Genomic DNA, 18,478 nt, shown 5'->3' on the forward strand with positions numbered 1-18,478 from the left:
AGTCCCACGTGTATATGTACATAGCCCCGCCCACCGCCTTCTGTGATTGGCGGAAATCAGATTTCTGCGCAGCAGAGCAGGCCGGTTTAGTAAACTGTCGTATAAAAGTCGGTTGTGTGGCTCGCTGACAGAACACTGTAGTGTCTTATGTGTATTCTGTAGATTTTATATGGAGTTCGCCTGACATGACATGGTTTGCTTATTTTTTTTATTAATAATACGATTGAAACAGACTATAAACGGGAACGACTCTGGTTAAAACGAGAGGGCGACCTGCTTGTTTACTTGACCGGTCGTGATGTGTTCCTATGGCACGTGCTTGATGTTAAGCATGTATTTAACACCATCAGTCGGATTCAACACTTCAGCCAGGTGAGGGGTTTTAAAAAGCTAAAGTTATTATGTTTCAGTATTGTAACAAAGAGCTGTCTTATAAACATGCTTAGTTATTATAGTGTAACTGACTTGGGTAATTTCTTTCTGAACACCTTCTGTAAACAACAAACCATTCACAAAGTATTCCTGCCAACTGAATGATGTTAGATTTAGATGTTAGACATTACACCTGGATATACAAATTAATTTTCCAGTCATGTTGTTTTGATTTTACATAACAAATGCAGCTGCTGTAAGGGTTTTTTGTTCTTGCCTTGTTTGGATTCATTTGCCCTCTTATAGAGAAGAGTCACTAAAATATTACAGATGTTATGAGAGAGTTTCATTTCTACTGAAAGTGATTCTTTCAGAGATGACAGTTCACAGGTCTCCAGTCTGCACAGAATGTTGTAAACTGAAGGAAAACAACAATAATATGCTTTGGCCTTTGCAGTCACCAGATCTGAAGCCAGTTAAACATCTGTTTGAGATAATATGAACTGTAGGTGATTTACAAGACAAAATTGAGCTTTATGCTATACGGCTATACACTACTAGCTGTGTGCTGACTTGGCTGGTGCTTGCACCATACCCCTCCTGTGCTCTTGTGCAAATGTAGCTAATCCATTTACTGGTTTGTTTGTTTGTGTCAAGGCTTATTACGTTACATGTGGTCTAAATCCAATAAAGTACCAATTATTAAATGTAATTTTTAAATTCTGTTGTTTTTTTAGGCTGAAGCTGTAGTAACCCCCATCCACTGCTAGACTTCAGAACCTCAACAGGATGGATAACCTTTCAGCTTCATCGTTCGCATCCAACCTCACGCTTGGAGATGTCCCACCTCCTTCGATGTCTATCGATAAGCTTTTCCCCGCTCTGCTTGAGTGTTTTGGGATCATATTGTGTGGCTATGCAGCTGGTCGGGCTAACATAATCACCTCCACTCAGGCTAAAGGCCTGGGAAACTTTGTGTCAAACTTTGCCCTGCCAGCATTGCTGTTTAAGAACATGGTGCTGCTGGACTTTGGCAATGTCATCTGGCCATTTCTGTGGAGCATTCTTGTAGCCAAATTGACTGTCTTCCTTGCTGTGTGTGTACTGACATTACTGGTGGCCAACAAGGAGAGCCGGTTCTCCAAAGCTGGTCTCTTCTCCATATTTGCCACCCAGAGTAATGACTTTGCTCTGGGATACCCAATAGGTAAGAATGTTTTGTGGGCATTTGTTTTTCAGAAATGAGATCAGGTTTTTATAGAAGAACACTTTTGTAATATTTCACAAAGGTTCACTACATTCTGGCATAAAGTACATGCTAAAGATAAAAAACAATAGGCTTTGCAGATTAACTTAATATAGAACACAAGCATCCAGTAGTCAAAACAAAAAGATGTTATACCTGTCTGTCAATCATGTTGCCTGTCTATTCAAAGAAAAATCCTTGTTGTACTAACATGTTGAGGGTGTGGTATTGGATGGAACACAAGTATTTGGCTTTTAAATTTCAAAACAACTAGCTGCAGAAAACTTTGGTTAAAATGGCTTTTACATTTAGAGGTTAAGGCTCAGTGTGCATACAAAAACATTCATAAAGCTTAAACTGCCCTTTGTCCAAAATGGAGCTTCACGCTGTACGGCTATACACTACTAGCTGTGTGCTGACATAGCTGGTGCTTGCACCATACGCCTCCTGTGCTCTTGTGCAAATGTAGCTAATCCATTTAGTAGCTTGTTTGTTTACGTCAAGGCTTATTACGTTACATGTGGTCTAAATCCAATAAAATGCCAATTTTACACAATATTTGAAAAATGTATGGTATTTATTTGGAAATTTGTTTATATTTATGGTATTATATGCAGCTTCTATAGACTATATAATTATTATAATAATTTCTGGTTTAATAGAAGTGGTCCCTTTATGTGGCTGACAATATTTCCCTCCACTTGGCACAATGGTTTACTAAATGATCATATTCAATGACCTTCCAGTTACCAGATTTCAAGGTAACTAATCATTTTTAGGGGATTTTGAATACTTATTTGAGGCACAAACTATACTTTATGATATTTCATAATCATAGTTTATGCATACTTAAGCTGTCGTCTGCTTGTGATGAACCAACATCTTATATTTGCTTTTACACCATCAATTCTCTCAACTTCTTTCTTCAACTTGCTTACTAAAACTCTTTCTTTGTTGACAGTTGAAGCGCTATATAGAAACACCCATCCTGAATATGTTCAGTACATCTACCTGGTGGCTCCAATTTCCCTCATGGTTCTAAATCCTATAGGATTTGCATTCTGTGAGGTCCAGAAGTGGCAGCAAGAGAATGGGCAGCAGCAGAGCAAGTTACATGTGGTTGGGGTTGTGTTTCTTCACGTGCTCCGGAACCCTATCGTCTTCATGGTGGTGGTCGGGATTGCTTCACACTTCGTCCTGGGCCCAAAGATCCCAGCGTTTTTGCAGGAGTTTGTTGACGGCTTGGCAAACTCTTTTGGAGGAGCAGCACTGTTCTATCTGGGTCTGACCATGGTGGGGCAACTGAAGAAGCTGACAAAGTCTACTGTGGTGGCCCTTATACTACTCATCACTGCCAAACTGTAAGTGTGTCATAATAATCATATGCCTATACAGTGGGGCCAAAAAGTATTTAGTCAGCCACTGATTGTGCAGGTTCTCCTACTTAGAAAGATGAGAGAGGTCTGTAATTTTCATCATAGGTACACTTCAACTATGAGAGACAAAATGAGAAAAAAAATCCAGGAAATCACATTGTAGGATTTTTAAAGAATTTATTTGTAAATTATGGTGGAAAATAAGTATTTGGTCAATAACAAAAGTTCAGCTCAATACTTTGTAACATAACCTTTGTTGGCAATGACAGAGGTCAAACATTTCCTGTAAGTCTTTACCAGGTTTGCACACACTGTAGCTGGTATTTTGGCCCATTCCTCTATGCAGATCTCCTCTAGAGCAGTGATGTTTTGGGGCTGTCGCTGGGCAACACGGACTCCACAAATTTTCTATGGGGTTGAGGTCTGGAGACTGGCAAGGCAACTCCAGGACCTTCAAATGCTTTTTACGGAGCCACTCCTTCGTTGCCCGAGTGGTGTGTTTGGGATCATTGTCATGCTGGAAGATCCAGCCACGTTCCATCTTCAATGCTCTCACTGATGGAAGGAGGTTTTGGCTTAAAATCTCACGATACATGGCCCCGTTCATTCTTCCCTTAACATGGATCAGTCACCCTGTCCCCTTGGCAGAAAAACAGCCCCAAAGCATGATGTTTCCACCCCCATGCTTCACAGTAGGTATGGTGTTTACTCAGCATTCTTCTTCCTCCAAACATGACGAGTTGAGTTTTTACCAAAAAGTTCCATTTTGGTTTCATCTGACCACATGATATTCTCCCAATCCTCTTCTGGATCATCCATATGCTCTCTGGCAAACTTCAGACGGGCCTGGACATGTACTGGCTTAAGCAGGGGGACACGCCTGGCACTGCAGGATTTGAGTCCCTCTCGGCGTAGTGTGTTACTGATGGTAGCCTTTGTTACTTTGGCCCCAGCTCTCTGCAGGTCATTCATCAGGTCCCTCCGTGTAGTTCTGGGATTTTTGCTCACCGTTCTCATGATCATTTTGACCCCACGGGATGAGATCTTGACCCCAAGGGATGAGATCTTGACCCCAAGGGAGATTATCAATGGTCTTGTATGTCTTCCATTTTCTTACAATTGTTCCCACAGTTGATTTATTCACACCAACCTGCTTGCCTATTGTAGATTCACTCTTCCCAGCCTGGTGCAGGTCTACAATTTTCTTCCTGGTGTCCTTCGACAGCTCTTTGGTCTTGGCCATGGTTGAGTTTGGAGTCTGACTGTTTGAGGCTGTGGACAGGTGTCTTTTATACAGATAACGAGGTCAAACAGGTGCCATTAATACAGGTAACGAGTGGAGGACAGAAGAGCTTCTTAAAGAATAAGTTACAGGTCTGTGAGAGCCAGAAATCTTGCTTGTTTGTTATTGACCAAATACTTATTTTCCATCATAATTTACGAATAAATTCTTTAAAAATCCTACAATGTGATTTCCTGGATTTTTTTTTTATGATGAAAATGATAGACCTCTCTCATCTTTCTAAGTAGGAGAACCTGCACAATCAGTGGCTGACTAAATACTTTTTGACCCCACTGTATATGCTCAGGCCTGTTAACCACAGTGGAAAAATGTAATATGATACTACATTACATTTTTACATTATACAGTATGATCATTTATTTCTATGCAGGGTAAATTGGGATAAATAAAACAGTGGAAACAATAACAAAATTGATTTTTACAGTCATTAGCATCCAGTCCCATTAGTGCTTTGTCATACGTCCATTTCTTGTGTACCAATAACAGAAGGGTATCTGTTTCTTTGTGATAGTTTTAGTTAATAAACTTTTTATGTCCTGTCTATTTTTATATATGAGAAACAGCATTAGCTATTGTTTTGTTCTATGTAGTGCCTTTCTTCTTGTATTTCATGTAATAGTGTTAATCAGCTTTGCTGGCAGTTTTTGAGATATTGCTTATAGAGAATTAGCCTAGTTTTACCTCCAGCATTTGATGTAGATTTTTTTGATTAACACTCTATATTATGTTTTACTTCCAGTCAGTGTTTATAAATTTTTATACCATTGTGATATTAGACCTCTAAGTTTTTTTTTTCATATATTTGATTTTAATTCCCTACAACAACTTTTACCTTAGTTCTGTTAACTCTTTGCAAAAAAGACATGTAAACTGTAAATGGTGCAATGTCAGCCTGGTCTATGATTCCCTAAATATGTTTTGGAGATAAGATGGTAAAGACAGAAAATAGGTATCTAATACTAGTAATAATACTAATACTAGTAATTATTAATTATTAAGTAAATACTAAAAACTGGCATTTTAATTAAGTTGGTAAAAACACTTGGGTGGCCTGCCTGGAATAAACAATGGCAGGGAAAACTCTTGCATGTCAAGTTTTCTCTGGTACCAATTGAGCGTTTCAGGCCAGTGTAGGCTTTAATGCCTGTGTTTGATTTGTATAGTCTGAATACCAGCATTTAGGAGCATATTGGCCCATACTTCAATCATATTGAATTATAATTATGCCATAAAAGTATTATTTATTTATTTAATTTAATTACCATTTTTTTTATGTTGGCTCGGGCTCGAGTGGTGCAGTGGGCTGCTACTCTAGCCCACCATGGCTAAGAGCCAGTTGCGAATCCAAGTGGTGCTATCAGCCAGCCGGGTGTCTAAACAGACTACTGTGATTGATTGGCACCCTGTTCAAGGTTTTCCTGCATTGTGCACAGATTTTCTCCCATGGAATCTGTCATGCCTTGACCCTGACCAGGATATAGAGGTTGATAAAAAGGTAATGGGAGTTATGCAAGGTCACTAAAGCCTTAAAACCAGTATAAATTATGTGTTTATGTGTTGTGTGCCCTCAGCCTGGTGATGCCACTAATTTGTAGAGGTATGGTTGAGGTTTTGGACTGTGGGAATACCAGCTCTCTTAATCACAGCAGTCTCTCCAACTATGCTTTTCTTTATGGAGGCTTTCCCACTGCACCCAGTGTGGCTATATATGCTGCTCACTACAACATGGAGCTACAGGTGGTAAGTGCCTGTGTGTGTAAATAGATCTACTCGTGTTTCCATAGTGTATACGTGGCTGCACAATAGGATATTTATCAACCAATTTATGAATATTTTACACATCAAAATAAATATTCGTTTTCAAAATGACTTTAATTATTTAAATTAACACAAGGTTTAAAATTATTCATGTTAGTTGACATTTTTTAAAGGTAAATGAGTCCTATATCATAAAATAATAGGTAATCACTTTATGAGGTCTTAACATCTGCTGATCCCTAGTTTTTGCACTGTAAGCTTTATGAAACTGCTTTTGTTGGCTTAGGCAGTCACGTAAACCAAATGAACATAGTTGGTGATATAGGGAAGCTTTAAGGGAACTAGTCAGCTTTAGGGCTTTAAACGGGTGAGTTTTTTGTTGAATTTGTTGTATGTGCCATTATGATACATTACTAATAGTGTGGAAGCTGTTATGTTGACCATATGTAGTGCAGATCTAGAAAACTGCTGGTGCTGTCCAACATGCATAATTATTAGCTGAAACAACCTGAATCATTCAAATGCTTAATATTGAGCTAAAAAAAACATGCTATTTTAACATACTTTTAAAATTATTTTTAAAATAAAAATTTTAAAACATTTGTTTGTCTAGTAGAGACTGCTTTAGGTTATGGTGTAACCAATATGGTTTGTTGTAGCTACAGTCATTTTACTAGAATAGACATTGTGTTCTCTCTGTATAATGATAATGTTCGTTTATACCCACATCTGACTTTAATTTCTCCAGGTGACCTCAGGGATGGTGATAAGCACATTCCTGTCTGCTCCTATCATGTATGTCTCTGCCTGGCTGCTGACCATTCCCTGGATGGATCCCAAACCACTGGAGTCTGCCCTCCAGAACATAAGCTTTAACATTAGCATCATCAGCCTGGTCGCACTTGTGAGAAGGGATTTATTCACACAGCTCTCACTGTTCCCTTATAGCGTTGGGTATTCTTATGGGATTACATTAAATTAGTGTTATGATAATTACAGGTGCATAAATAACAGGGTCTAAAGTGACTTAAAATCAAACCATGTAATGCTTATATTGCACCAGTACATTACTTAACTGAATCTGTTGATGCATGCTCAATAATCCAGGTACACAAATCCACAAAGTTGAATCAGTTCATCTGGACACAAGTTTGTTGTAGAGATACGTTTCGTCACTCAATCCGAATGACTTCTTCAGTCTGAGCTGGTGTTGAATACCCCAACCTTATATGCAGTTGATTTGCATAACGACCGATCACCGCCCATTGCATAACAATGGAACTGGTGATCAGGTCTATATGAAATTCACAATGACCATTAATTACAATGGCCATGTGTGTCTTTCACACATGATTGGGGTAACGCTTCAATGACGGCGTTGTATGATGGTGAGAGATGTACTGGGATGAACCCCAGAACACGCTACGCCAGAAATTAGTTCACCCTAAGGACCGGGTTCCTCGACACAAACAGAGTAACGTAGTGTATGCTGTTAGGTGCCGGGAGGATTGCCGGGAACTGTACATCGGGGAAACTAAACAGCCACTGGCGAAACGGATGGCCCAACATAGAAGATCGACCTCTTCTGGCCAGGACTCTGCGGTTTACACTTACCTGCAAGCCAGCGGCCACTCATTTAATGATGAAGATGTGCAGATCCTTGACAAGGAGGAACGCTGGTTTGAACGTGGAGTCAAAGAGGCCATTTACGTGAAGAGGGAACGACCATCTCTGAACCGGGGAGGGGGCGTGAGAGTACATCTCTCACCATCATACAACGCCGTCATTGAAGCGTTACCCCAGTCATGTGTGAAAGACACACATGGCCATTGTAATTAATGGTCATTGTGAATTTCATATAGACCTGATCACCAGTTCCATTGTTATGCAATGGGCGGTGATCAGTCGTTATGCAAATCAACTGCATATAAGGTTGGGGTATTCAACACCAGCTCAGACTAAAGAAGTCATTCGGATTGAGTGACGAAATGTATCTCTACAACAAACTTGTGTCCAGATGAACTGATTCAACTTTGTGGATTACTTAACTGAAACATCAGTGGTGAATTACATTTCTGCTGGACCAAATTATGAATTTAAAAGAAATTATAGTTACGTCTAACATTTAGCCACACTGCTAATGCAGCTGCTTGGTTGTTCTGCAATAACGAGTGTTTCATCTGAGGAGGTTGTGTTTTCTGCTTAACCACAATGGAAATACACTTCCTTCCTCTTTCAGCTATGCCCCACTGCTGTTAATCTATGCACAGAAATGTGGTTAATAGAAAACAAATAAATATGTGTGAACAGATATTCTGTCTACACCTAAGTGATTGAGCCACCCAGACTACTTAACCACAATGTTTTGCATCATTGTAGAAACAATAAGTTGTTATTGGGAAGAAATTTCAAAACTTTTTTTTTTTTTGCAAAACACTTATAATTATCTTCAGCTGTAAGACCTTAACAATACTTTTAGGAACAAAGTGCAGATTGATAGTAAATGTATTGGTTGATTGTTTTTTCTAATGCAGGTATGGTGTGTGGCTGTGAATATAATGAGTAAGAAATTCCGCAGGCTTCCCTACATGTTTACAGTTAATCTGTTTGTGGCACAGGTAAGGAAATTGAGAGTATCATAAACCCTTTTAAACAAAACAGATTTCATACATTCCCGGGTGATTATCATAACTATTTTGCTTTTCAACAATAGGCCTTAATTTTAATAAAATAGTGCTGTAAAGTTTTGATCCATTACCAGCTACCTCTAAATGGGGGAAAAAGGCTCACAGTTCTTTAATCACTCAGTTAACCAAATTGAATTCATAATTGGTTCAATTAATTTATTCCAACTTTAATAGCAACAACTGCAACCAAACACTTCTTATAACTGGAGATTGGTTGTTCACATCTCTATAAAAAAAAATCTACCTTCTGTTAGACGTTTTACTCGTTAGATTTGCTAATAGAGAGCACGATTCATTGTTCAGTCGATTAAAACAAGTATCCCAGTCCCTGAAACAGCCCTTTTACTTCAGTCTCATTAGTCCACAGAACATTATCTAAAAAGGCTTCAGGGTCATCAAGGTCTTTGGCAGATGAGATATGACCCTGTATGTGGTTAGCAGAAGTTTTCAGCTGGCAGTTATGTCATGCATACCCCTTTTCCCCATTCTTTATTTAATGTTGTAATCATAAATGCTCATTTCATTTGCACCGTGTCTCCGGGTGCTCCGGTTTCTTCCCACAGTCCAAAAACATGCAAGTGAGGTGAATTGAAGAAACTAAATTGTCCATGACTGTGTTCAGTATAACATTGTGTGAACTGATGAATCTTGTGTAATGAGTAACTATCGTTCCTGTCATGAATGTAACCAAAGTATAAAACATGACATTAAAATCCTAATAAACAAACAAACATTTCATTTGCTCATAAATGTTTCTTTCTTTATAGACATTTGTCTGGGTTGATTTTCTAAATAAGTCATCACTGCACTCTTGATACATTTTGTTGCCCTTTTAAACTTGCATATTTCAATATTTTCTGCTGCTTTAAAATACTTTTGCTGGTTGTTAACCTGCATTCACATGCTGTAAAGTTATTTTTTTTAATCATTTAAGTGTAACAAATACAGTATAACACAGCCAATCCCCTTTTTCTGTTTTTTTCTCAGTTGGGGGTATGTGTTGGTATGATTGCTTGGAATTTCATAGTGATGAAAGACAACTTCATGGCTCAGGTTCTGACCTTTGCTCTGCTCTATGGCTCACTCTACAGTACTTACATTTGGCCAGGTAAAATTGCAAGCACATACATATATTTTTTTTTTTAATTTAGCACGTCCAATTTCGTCCCATCTATCATCCTCTCATTAGTGCGGATTCCTGCTCCTGATTGGGGCTGACGAGGCCGTTCCACGCCTCCTCCGAAACGTGCACAGCCAATCGACCGTCTTATCACCCACACTTGACGAGTGTAGCGTGGCAGAGTACTGTGCACGGAGGATCACACACTCCGCCACACCCCCTCCCGTCTCCATACAGGCGCCACCAACCAGCCAGCAGAGGGCGCAACCGCCCCGTTCCTGAGAGAGCATCCCCTACGGTCTCAAGTCCCGCCCCCCACCCGGACAACCGGCCAATCGTTGTCCATAGCCGCCCAGCCTCGACCGTGAAGGCAGAGCGGGATTCGAAACGACGCTCCTTCGAAATCCAGCTCTGGTTGCAGCGCGTGTCTTTTACCGCTGCGCCACCTGAGCGGCCGCCAGCACATACATATTTAACATTAAGCTGCATTTAGAAGGGCGGGGTTACCATTCTACAAAAATAACTGATTTGTCTTGTCAAAAAAATTTTTTTTAATACAATTAAAAAAAATGCTTAATTATGTTGTTTTGAATAAGACCTATTAGCCACATTCTTGGTCGTTTTGCTATTAGCATTGTTATTTCACAGTTCATTTCCTTTAACTTGATCAAGTTTCTGTGTTTTATTGAATGATTTAGCAATATTTTGATGCACCAAGCATTAATCAGTGACATTGGACTGTGGTCTGTGTCCTTATTGTCACATGACTTTTGAAGATTGCCATCATGACTGTTTAAATTTAATCTCTCTCCTTTAGTTAATTGAAATCATTTGACTTTGATTTTCCAAGGTCTGATAGCACTCTCTCTGTTCCTGCTGAGAAAGGATGATAAGTCAAAGTTCCAGCCTGGTTTTATAATTCTAACTGGTTGGGGGTGAGTAAGTGCTTATGGTTTACCTTTAGAGCCACAGCAGACCACAGGGTCCATATCTTTTATACACAGGAATGCAAATTTAGATACAGTAATGTGAAGGAGTAGCTGACATCATTCTGACAGCACAAACGTAAACAAAATTGTGCCCTTGGTTACTGCAGTTCAGTATGAGTAATAGGCAAGCCAATATAGATAAGCCTTTCAAAGATTAGCCTTACAAAATAAGTACAGTTAAAGTATTTTAGGAGACTAAGCTGTGATCTGAGGAATGGGATACATAGACATTCTAAGGCCTTTACAACTACACTGAACTGCATTGTTATCTACAAGGATAATGGTAATAAGGATAATCTAGGGCAGATAGAATGCCTTTGTCATATACACATGTACAGTACAGTGAAATTCTTTTTTTACCTAAAGCTGGGGTCAGAGCACAGGGACAGCCACACCATATGATTTATGCTTTTAATTTACCAACCAAGCAGCAGTCATGCTAATGAACAAGTGTATTTGACCAAACCAAAGGAAATCCTCCTGTTTCCCATGGTCAGTTTGTTTTAGTGAGTGTAAACCTGGTTATTTTCATAATCAGATTTTTTGCTGTTGTCAGATTATGTACAGGTAAATAATCATTTTACTAAATAAAAGCACTTTTACATGATGCTCTCTACAACTAAGTATCTCTACATCTCACAGAGTACCAGTGGTGGCAGTGAGTGTCCTACTGATGGTGGGAGAGAAGATGCCGGACACAATCGACTCTGCTTTCTTTTTTGGAACATCTCAGGTAGATTCACACTTTTGATTGATGCAAATTTTTATTTTTAAGAATCCTGTGACATTCAGAAATTGGCCACAGGAAGAGAAACGGTATTTATTTTAAGTATGGGATTAGTGGTCACGCTTAGAGAATGGAAGCTAACAAAGTGTGGGTATACCAATAGAATAGAATAGAATAAAATAGAAGCTGGGGTCACAGTGCATGGTCAGCTGATGTATGGCACCCCTGGAGCTCTGAGCCTTGCTCAGGGGCCCTACAGTGGCTACATGGCAGAGTTTTAGCTTACTGATATTACTGCTAATATCAAATATTAAATTCCAGCTTGCAAATAACAGCCAGTAAAACACTGGTTTCTCAAGGGAAAGCGGATGCAGCTGGCTGGGCAACTTCAGTACAAGCTGAATTCGATTATGCAGAATAGAAATTTTCACGTAAACATCAGATATGTCTAATGTTGTGTATCTGTGTCCGTGCATGTAGGTAGTGTTTACAGCAGTGGTGCTCTGTGTGGGCATAACTTTAGCAGGAATCTCTCTCACGCTGCTCAGCAGAGGCACACATGACTATCAGACCCTCGAACGGGGGTCAGTAAACAGCACAGCTGAGGATCTGAGGAATGAAAACTGCATACAAACACAAAGCGTCGTTGAGCAGGCAGTCACAGAGGATTGTAACAGCAGAGGTATTACAAAAGGCCATTGCAATCACGACAGAGTGTAATACAATTCTGAATTTGTTACATTATGGTTTTCAGGTGGACAGTCTTATTTTGATGTGCATATGGATTTTGTTGTAGTGCGATCAAACTTTTTTCAAACAGAATCATTAACTTAAATACCCATTTTAGGGAATCAAACCAATAATTTCAAGCATAATGGACAAAAAAAATCTGAAATAAACCGATTGTGGGACAATCAGATTTTAACATGGATAACATATTATGGAAAATTCAAATGCAGTAAAATGAAGCAAAAAAATGAAAAGCATTTAAATTCAAAGAGTCTTTTGAAGTCTTTTGGTCTGGAAGGTTCTAAAATGAAGTATAAAATCTGTCATTAAATGAAAGGAACTAGGCTGTGTTTGGGTGGCACAGTGCTTGCCGAGATCTGGGTTTAAATCTCAGCTGTGCTATCGGCCAGCTGGGCAGTTACACATACATTATTGGCTATGTGTGAGGGAGAAACGAATGGCTGAAGCCGGCGATGGATTAGTGCATTCCTGCCTTTGCGTCCATTGCGTCAACCAGACCACTACAACCTTGACCAGGAAAAAAGTGGTTAATAAAAATGAAAAAGGAACCAGATTCCTTCTTTCCAGAAAGTAAGCCATTCTAAGCAGGCTTTGTGTCATCATAGTTTAGTAGAGTTTCTACGTACATTATATTTCCAAAGGTATGGTAAAGTATAAAGTGAGTGGGAATTTTTACCCTTTTTAAAAGCACATTTGTAAGGTCCGACTGATATTGGAAAAGGAACGTCTGGAAATGTATTGTTCGATAGTTGGGTTGAGGTTAGGGCGTTTTCCACACCAAACCTGCCTTTGTGTACAGGCACACAGTCATGCTGGAACAGGAACAAACTTTACTCAAATTGTTGCCATAAAGTTGGAAGCATATTAGTTGTCTTAACGAATTGATTTTATATACCTGTTAGCAATTAGTGGGACTGAAACAGTAGAACTCAGTAATGAGGGGAAATGTTCATAGTTTAGTAATATAGTGTTCATTATGACGTGTTTGTGTTTATTTCAGAGTGTCAGGACTGTGAGTGTAATCGGACCTCGCCTAATATGGTTCCTGACAGCATTGTAAAGGATACAACATCTGGCCAGCCAGGTAAACCATCTGTGCTTGTTCATTGTTCATCTACATTGCCTTATTCATTTGCTTGTTAAATTTTAGCTTTATACTGAACTTGTTGGTTCTGAATCTTTCAGTAGCATTCACTCTTTAATAAAGTGTCCTGTACGTGTGTGTATATGAAATATAATGGAAAATCATTGCCATGGTTTGTGTATGAATATGTGACTTTGCATGCAGGGCAGTGTGGGTGCTACTGTGACTCAACTTATTGTTTACTGGTGGAAGAGGAACAGAAGCAGCAACAGGCAGACAGACAGATAGCCAGACATGTACTGCTCTGTCTGCTTCTCACTGTTAGCCTTCTGGCTGTAAGTACAAACTTAGCTTTCTGTTATATAATACTTAGTTGCAGTGTATTCTTCTTTACTACTGCTTTACTTTAGGTCATTGGGGGATGGTCTGTGTTTTAGTGGCTTCAAACTGGCTTCTGCTATTAAAACTTTGTTGTGGATTCGAGTGTTCAGATATTGAAGAGTCCAATTTCATCTTCAAAACTGATGCATTTTAAATTCTTTTGGAAATGCTTTTGCAACAGTCAAATACAAAGCAAGAATGACTAACACATAGTAAACAAGTAGTGTTTTAGCAATGCAATAAAATTTTACATGAAATAAGTAAAAACCAAATCAAATGAACTATGTATTATGCCGGCCTTAATAGTTTAATAAACAAAAATTAGCAATTAATACAAACGGGTCGTCGGAAGCGTGAGCAGCAATGTACCCACCTCGACTGCAATCGGGGAACCCCCGGCTGCGGAAGACAAATTGACTATTCTAAATTGGGAGAAAATGCATAAATAAAATAGAAAAAAAGTTACTTACAAGTTGACTGTGTGTCAGTAAGTCTTTTTTGTAAATTCAATCTAATAACATTTACTTATATTGTAGAATCTCTCCAGTTGCCTCTGGTGGCTCTTCAGTAATGTTCCAGGCAGACTTTACTTAGAGCTGCAGTTTTTCTGTGCTGTGGTCAACTTTGGACAGGTAGGAATAAATACTATACTGATGTCTCGCATTTACATTTTCTTTATAATTTCATAAGCATTAATGGTATGTTTGCTGTTTGTTTTCTCTTTAGGGTTTCATTTCATTTGGTATATTTGGTCTTGACAAACATTTAATCATTACTCCATTCAAAAAGAGGTCAGTTTATGCACACTACTGAGACATTTTTAAGAATAAAATGGTTTCTGGGATCAGTTTAAAAATTTGTGGTGTTTGATATTTTAGATTAGCAGGTCTAAGACAGAGTCTGAGTCAGGAGACGGTAATCACCTCTGCTGTGTCTGAGGAGATCAGACTCGCCTGTACTCAGTTCCTCAAGTACCATAAAGAACAGTGTGTCCAGGACATTGTTCAGAAGAGGAGGTAGGTGTTCAGTTTTGCCTCACTCAGTCAGCTTTATAACTGCAATACCGATAGTAAAGGTTTTTTGGACACCTTGCCTTTTTGTTAAATGTTTTAAGTAATATATTGGCACTAAGCACAAATGTATGTAATTGCTGGAAAAGAGACATTTGGAGAAATGGGGGTTTTGGTGTTGTATTTATTGTGCTGGTGTACTTAGTCACCCCGAGCAGCTACACAGGGGAAAGACTGATTAAAAGATTAACAAGAAGTCCACAATGTACCATTTTATTATATACACTGCACAGCTTAAAGTATATGGACATCTCTTTCAACTACATTTACATTTTCAGCATTTAGCAGAAGTAGTGTCTGCGTGGGTTTCCTCTGGAAGCTCCGGCTTCCTTGCACAGTCCAAAGACATGCAATTAAGGTGAATTGGATATACAAAATTGTCCATGACTGTGTTTGATATTAAAGACTTGAACTGATGAATCTTGAGTAACCAGCAACCTGTCCTGTCATGAATGTAACCAAAGTGTGTAAAACATGATGTTAAAATCCTAATGAATAAATAAATATCCAGAGTGATCTACAGAAGTGCCTCCACAGTAAATATTACCTACTCTAATTTAAGTTGACAACAGTCCAAAGATACAAATCTACTGAAACTCTATTAGAACAAAGGGGTTTTTTTTGCCTCTGACTGATACATTTGGCTAAATCGTTCACACCCATTGCTTACAAGTGCAAGAAACAAAGCATACAGCCACCCTGTCTCTATATATAAACATGGAACTCCCCTGCTTCATCTGTTCTATTCTCACCAAGTTTGAGCATGGCACTGTCCCTGAATGCCACATTTCCAACAAGTCAGTTTGTTAAATATGTCAGCCCTGCTAAAACTGCCCTGATCAACTGTAGGTGCTTTTATGAAGTCTAAAAAAGTCTAGGAGCAGCAACAGCTCAGCTGCAAAGCAGTTTGTCAGAGAAACTCAAAAGTTTGTGCCTACAACTTGACTGTTTGAAGACAAACAGAAGAACATGACACATCATGACGTTCTACAGAAATTGTGAGCATCCAGCTTTTGGGCAACAGTTTCGGAAAGGCTTTTCTGTTTTAGAATGGCTGGGCCTCTGCATATATGTATTAAAATATACAAAAATAGTTTACTTCATTTGGCATGAAGAATTTGACAGGTCTGGTGGACATATCCTAACCACCCTCTGGTGCAAACCTCTCTTCAAACTTTTGCTTTACAGTATCAGTTCTGCATTAACCTGTAAACACAGACTTGTTTTGACTTCCTGTTGCAACTAGCTTATCTACAGCTGTTTCCTTGTGCTGTGCAGGTGTGGTGAGAACAGAGTAGCACACGCGTTTCTTGGCAGTGAAATGGTGCAGTGGTTGCAGACTGTTGGACTGGCCAGTGACCAGGGGGAGGCGCTGCTGTATGGTTCTCGTCTGCTGGAGGGTGGAGTCATTCACCACATCACTAATGACTATGGGTTTCAAGATGACAATCTGCACTACTGTTTTACAGAAGGCCATGTGGCTAATTTATGTAGCCGGACGACAAACAACTGATACTTGTTCAAGCTGGTGAACATAAGCCATAGAAGCACAGTAAGGCTAAATGTACAACCCAAAATCAGAAAAAGTTGGGACAATATGGTAAATGCAAATAAAAAATGCAGTCTCTTACATGTATTTATTTTACTAGACAGTATAATCCCAAGACATTTCATGTTTTGTCTGGTCAAATTCATTTCATTTGTTAATATATATTAATTCCTGTATTTTGGGTCTGCAACACATTCCAAAAAAGCTTGGACAGGGACAATTTATTTCTAGTAATGAGTTAAAAATACTAAATAATGATGTGATTTCAGACAGGTGATGTCAATAGGTGATTGTAATCATGATTTGGTACAAAAGCAGTATCTATGAAAGGCTTTATATGCATTTTCCATACTGTCCCAACTTTTACTGATTTGGGGTTGTATTTTTAAGTTAAACTAGGTTTCTATTGACTCACTACTAGTACATTTTCCTGACCAGTTTACCAGTTAAAAGAGGGATGAAATCAAGCCGGTGCTTTCTAAAGGGCTAAATAATGCTCTGCATGTTATGTTACAGTATACACTGGGCTACAGTGCACTAAATAATACAACTTAAAAAGGAGCAATCACATCTGGCTTTTGTAGTATTAGAGGCTGTGTAATGCCAGGCATTGGCTTTTTCATTGGTGGTTTGAGCAAAAATAATGCAGGCAGAGATGACTGGTTCAATGACATCACTGTTTCTGTATCAAGCAGGCTAAAGACTAAGCAATATATTCTCCAGACTCTCTTATTGCTAATGAAGCATGTGCTCCTATGTTTATGCCACTCCTTTGATTCAGTGGAATGAAGACTGTGTGTCTGTGACATGCAGGGATCAACCACGGTCATCAGCCCAGTTTGTTTTCTTTGTTTTCACAAGTGGTTAGAGAAAGGAATTAACCTTATATGATATTAAATGTCATGTTGTTTTTCTTTTTTCTTTAATAATATATTTTTGTAATATATAAAATGAAATGTTAATTAAATATTTTTTTTCTGTATAATTAAGGTGATAACCATTTGTTACAGCATTTTAACTGGTTACCATGATTTATAATGTTTTCCTTGCAACACATTATGAATTGAGGGCATGGATTTGGATTTGGTTCTTCCCATGTCTGTGTGGTTTCTTCCAGGTACTAAATACTTTATATTGCAGTGTCCAGGGTGAATACCTGCTTTGTGCCAATGTTATAATAAATAAACAAACAGCAATACAGAAATATTAACCAGGCCTGTCAGCATTGTACAATTTTACAAGGCAGTGACACAAATATTTATGATTGAAGTCATCATAAATGCCAATTAAACCATTATTGCTAATATTTCTATAGTAATTTATACTAATACATTAAAATTACTGGTCCTGCCATTGCATGAAAATGTACAAATGTACAACAAAAATGAAAATTAACCTGGGGTGTCCAAACCTTCACATAAACCTGTAAATGTTTACAGCTGTAAATTACAAACCTGCTCTGCTGCATATACAGATTGTTACAGATGTGTACCATGAATGATAACTATTGTGTTTTTGGTCAATATTGTCTGTCTTTCTTGCTCCCAAGGATTGTGTTAATCATCTGGATTAACCTTGCAAAATGAGCAGAACTAAATTGTGTAATACTGCATTTGCAAAGAAATTAGTTTTGGTAATGTGCTTTATTATTTATTTTGTTCTAAAATTGATGCACTCAAATAAAAAGTCTATTATCGAACATCTAGAGTTTGAAGTCAAAAGTTTTTTTTTTGCTTGTATGTCATGTTGATCTCCTGCCAGGTCAGAAAAAATTCACCTGTTTTTTTCTGTCTAGACAAAATTTGTTTAAATGGTCAAATTCTACATGACATGCATGACACTGTCCACAGACAAGTGAGCTTTACATTGCCATGGACTTAGAATCTGCAATGCAAAAAAGCAACACTACAAATGTGGTTTTTAAACGTTATGTTAACTGATCATATAAATGAAGAGCAAGCAGGAGCAGATGCTTTATTCTGGCATTCAAGCCTAGTAAGATGTAAAACTATGTAGACTGGACAATGTTAAGCATGTTCCTCTTGCTCTAAAATTAATAGCAGAAT

At 38.4% G+C, this 18,478-nt stretch overlaps 1 protein-coding gene across 1 annotated transcript; it reads left to right on the forward strand.

Moving 5' to 3' along the window:
• The first annotated feature begins 234 nt into the window (after positions 1-234).
• Positions 235-18,111, forward strand: gpr155a (G protein-coupled receptor 155a). The gene is made up of 16 exons (XM_063006483.1): positions 235-372; positions 1,110-1,579; positions 2,580-2,979; positions 5,869-6,037; positions 6,804-6,959; positions 8,590-8,673; positions 9,730-9,850; positions 10,713-10,797; positions 11,494-11,584; positions 12,059-12,260; positions 13,329-13,412; positions 13,617-13,747; positions 14,330-14,425; positions 14,520-14,584; positions 14,672-14,809; positions 16,142-18,111. Exons 2-16 carry the CDS (start codon positions 1,162-1,164, stop codon positions 16,374-16,376), a joined length of 2,475 nt encoding a protein of 824 aa, XP_062862553.1. The 5' UTR covers positions 235-372; positions 1,110-1,161; the 3' UTR covers positions 16,377-18,111.
• Positions 18,112-18,478: the final 367 nt, after the last annotated feature.

This window comes from Trichomycterus rosablanca, chromosome 12 (assembly GCF_030014385.1).
Source record: "Trichomycterus rosablanca isolate fTriRos1 chromosome 12, fTriRos1.hap1, whole genome shotgun sequence".
NCBI classification, from domain to species: domain Eukaryota; kingdom Metazoa; phylum Chordata; class Actinopteri; order Siluriformes; family Trichomycteridae; genus Trichomycterus; species Trichomycterus rosablanca.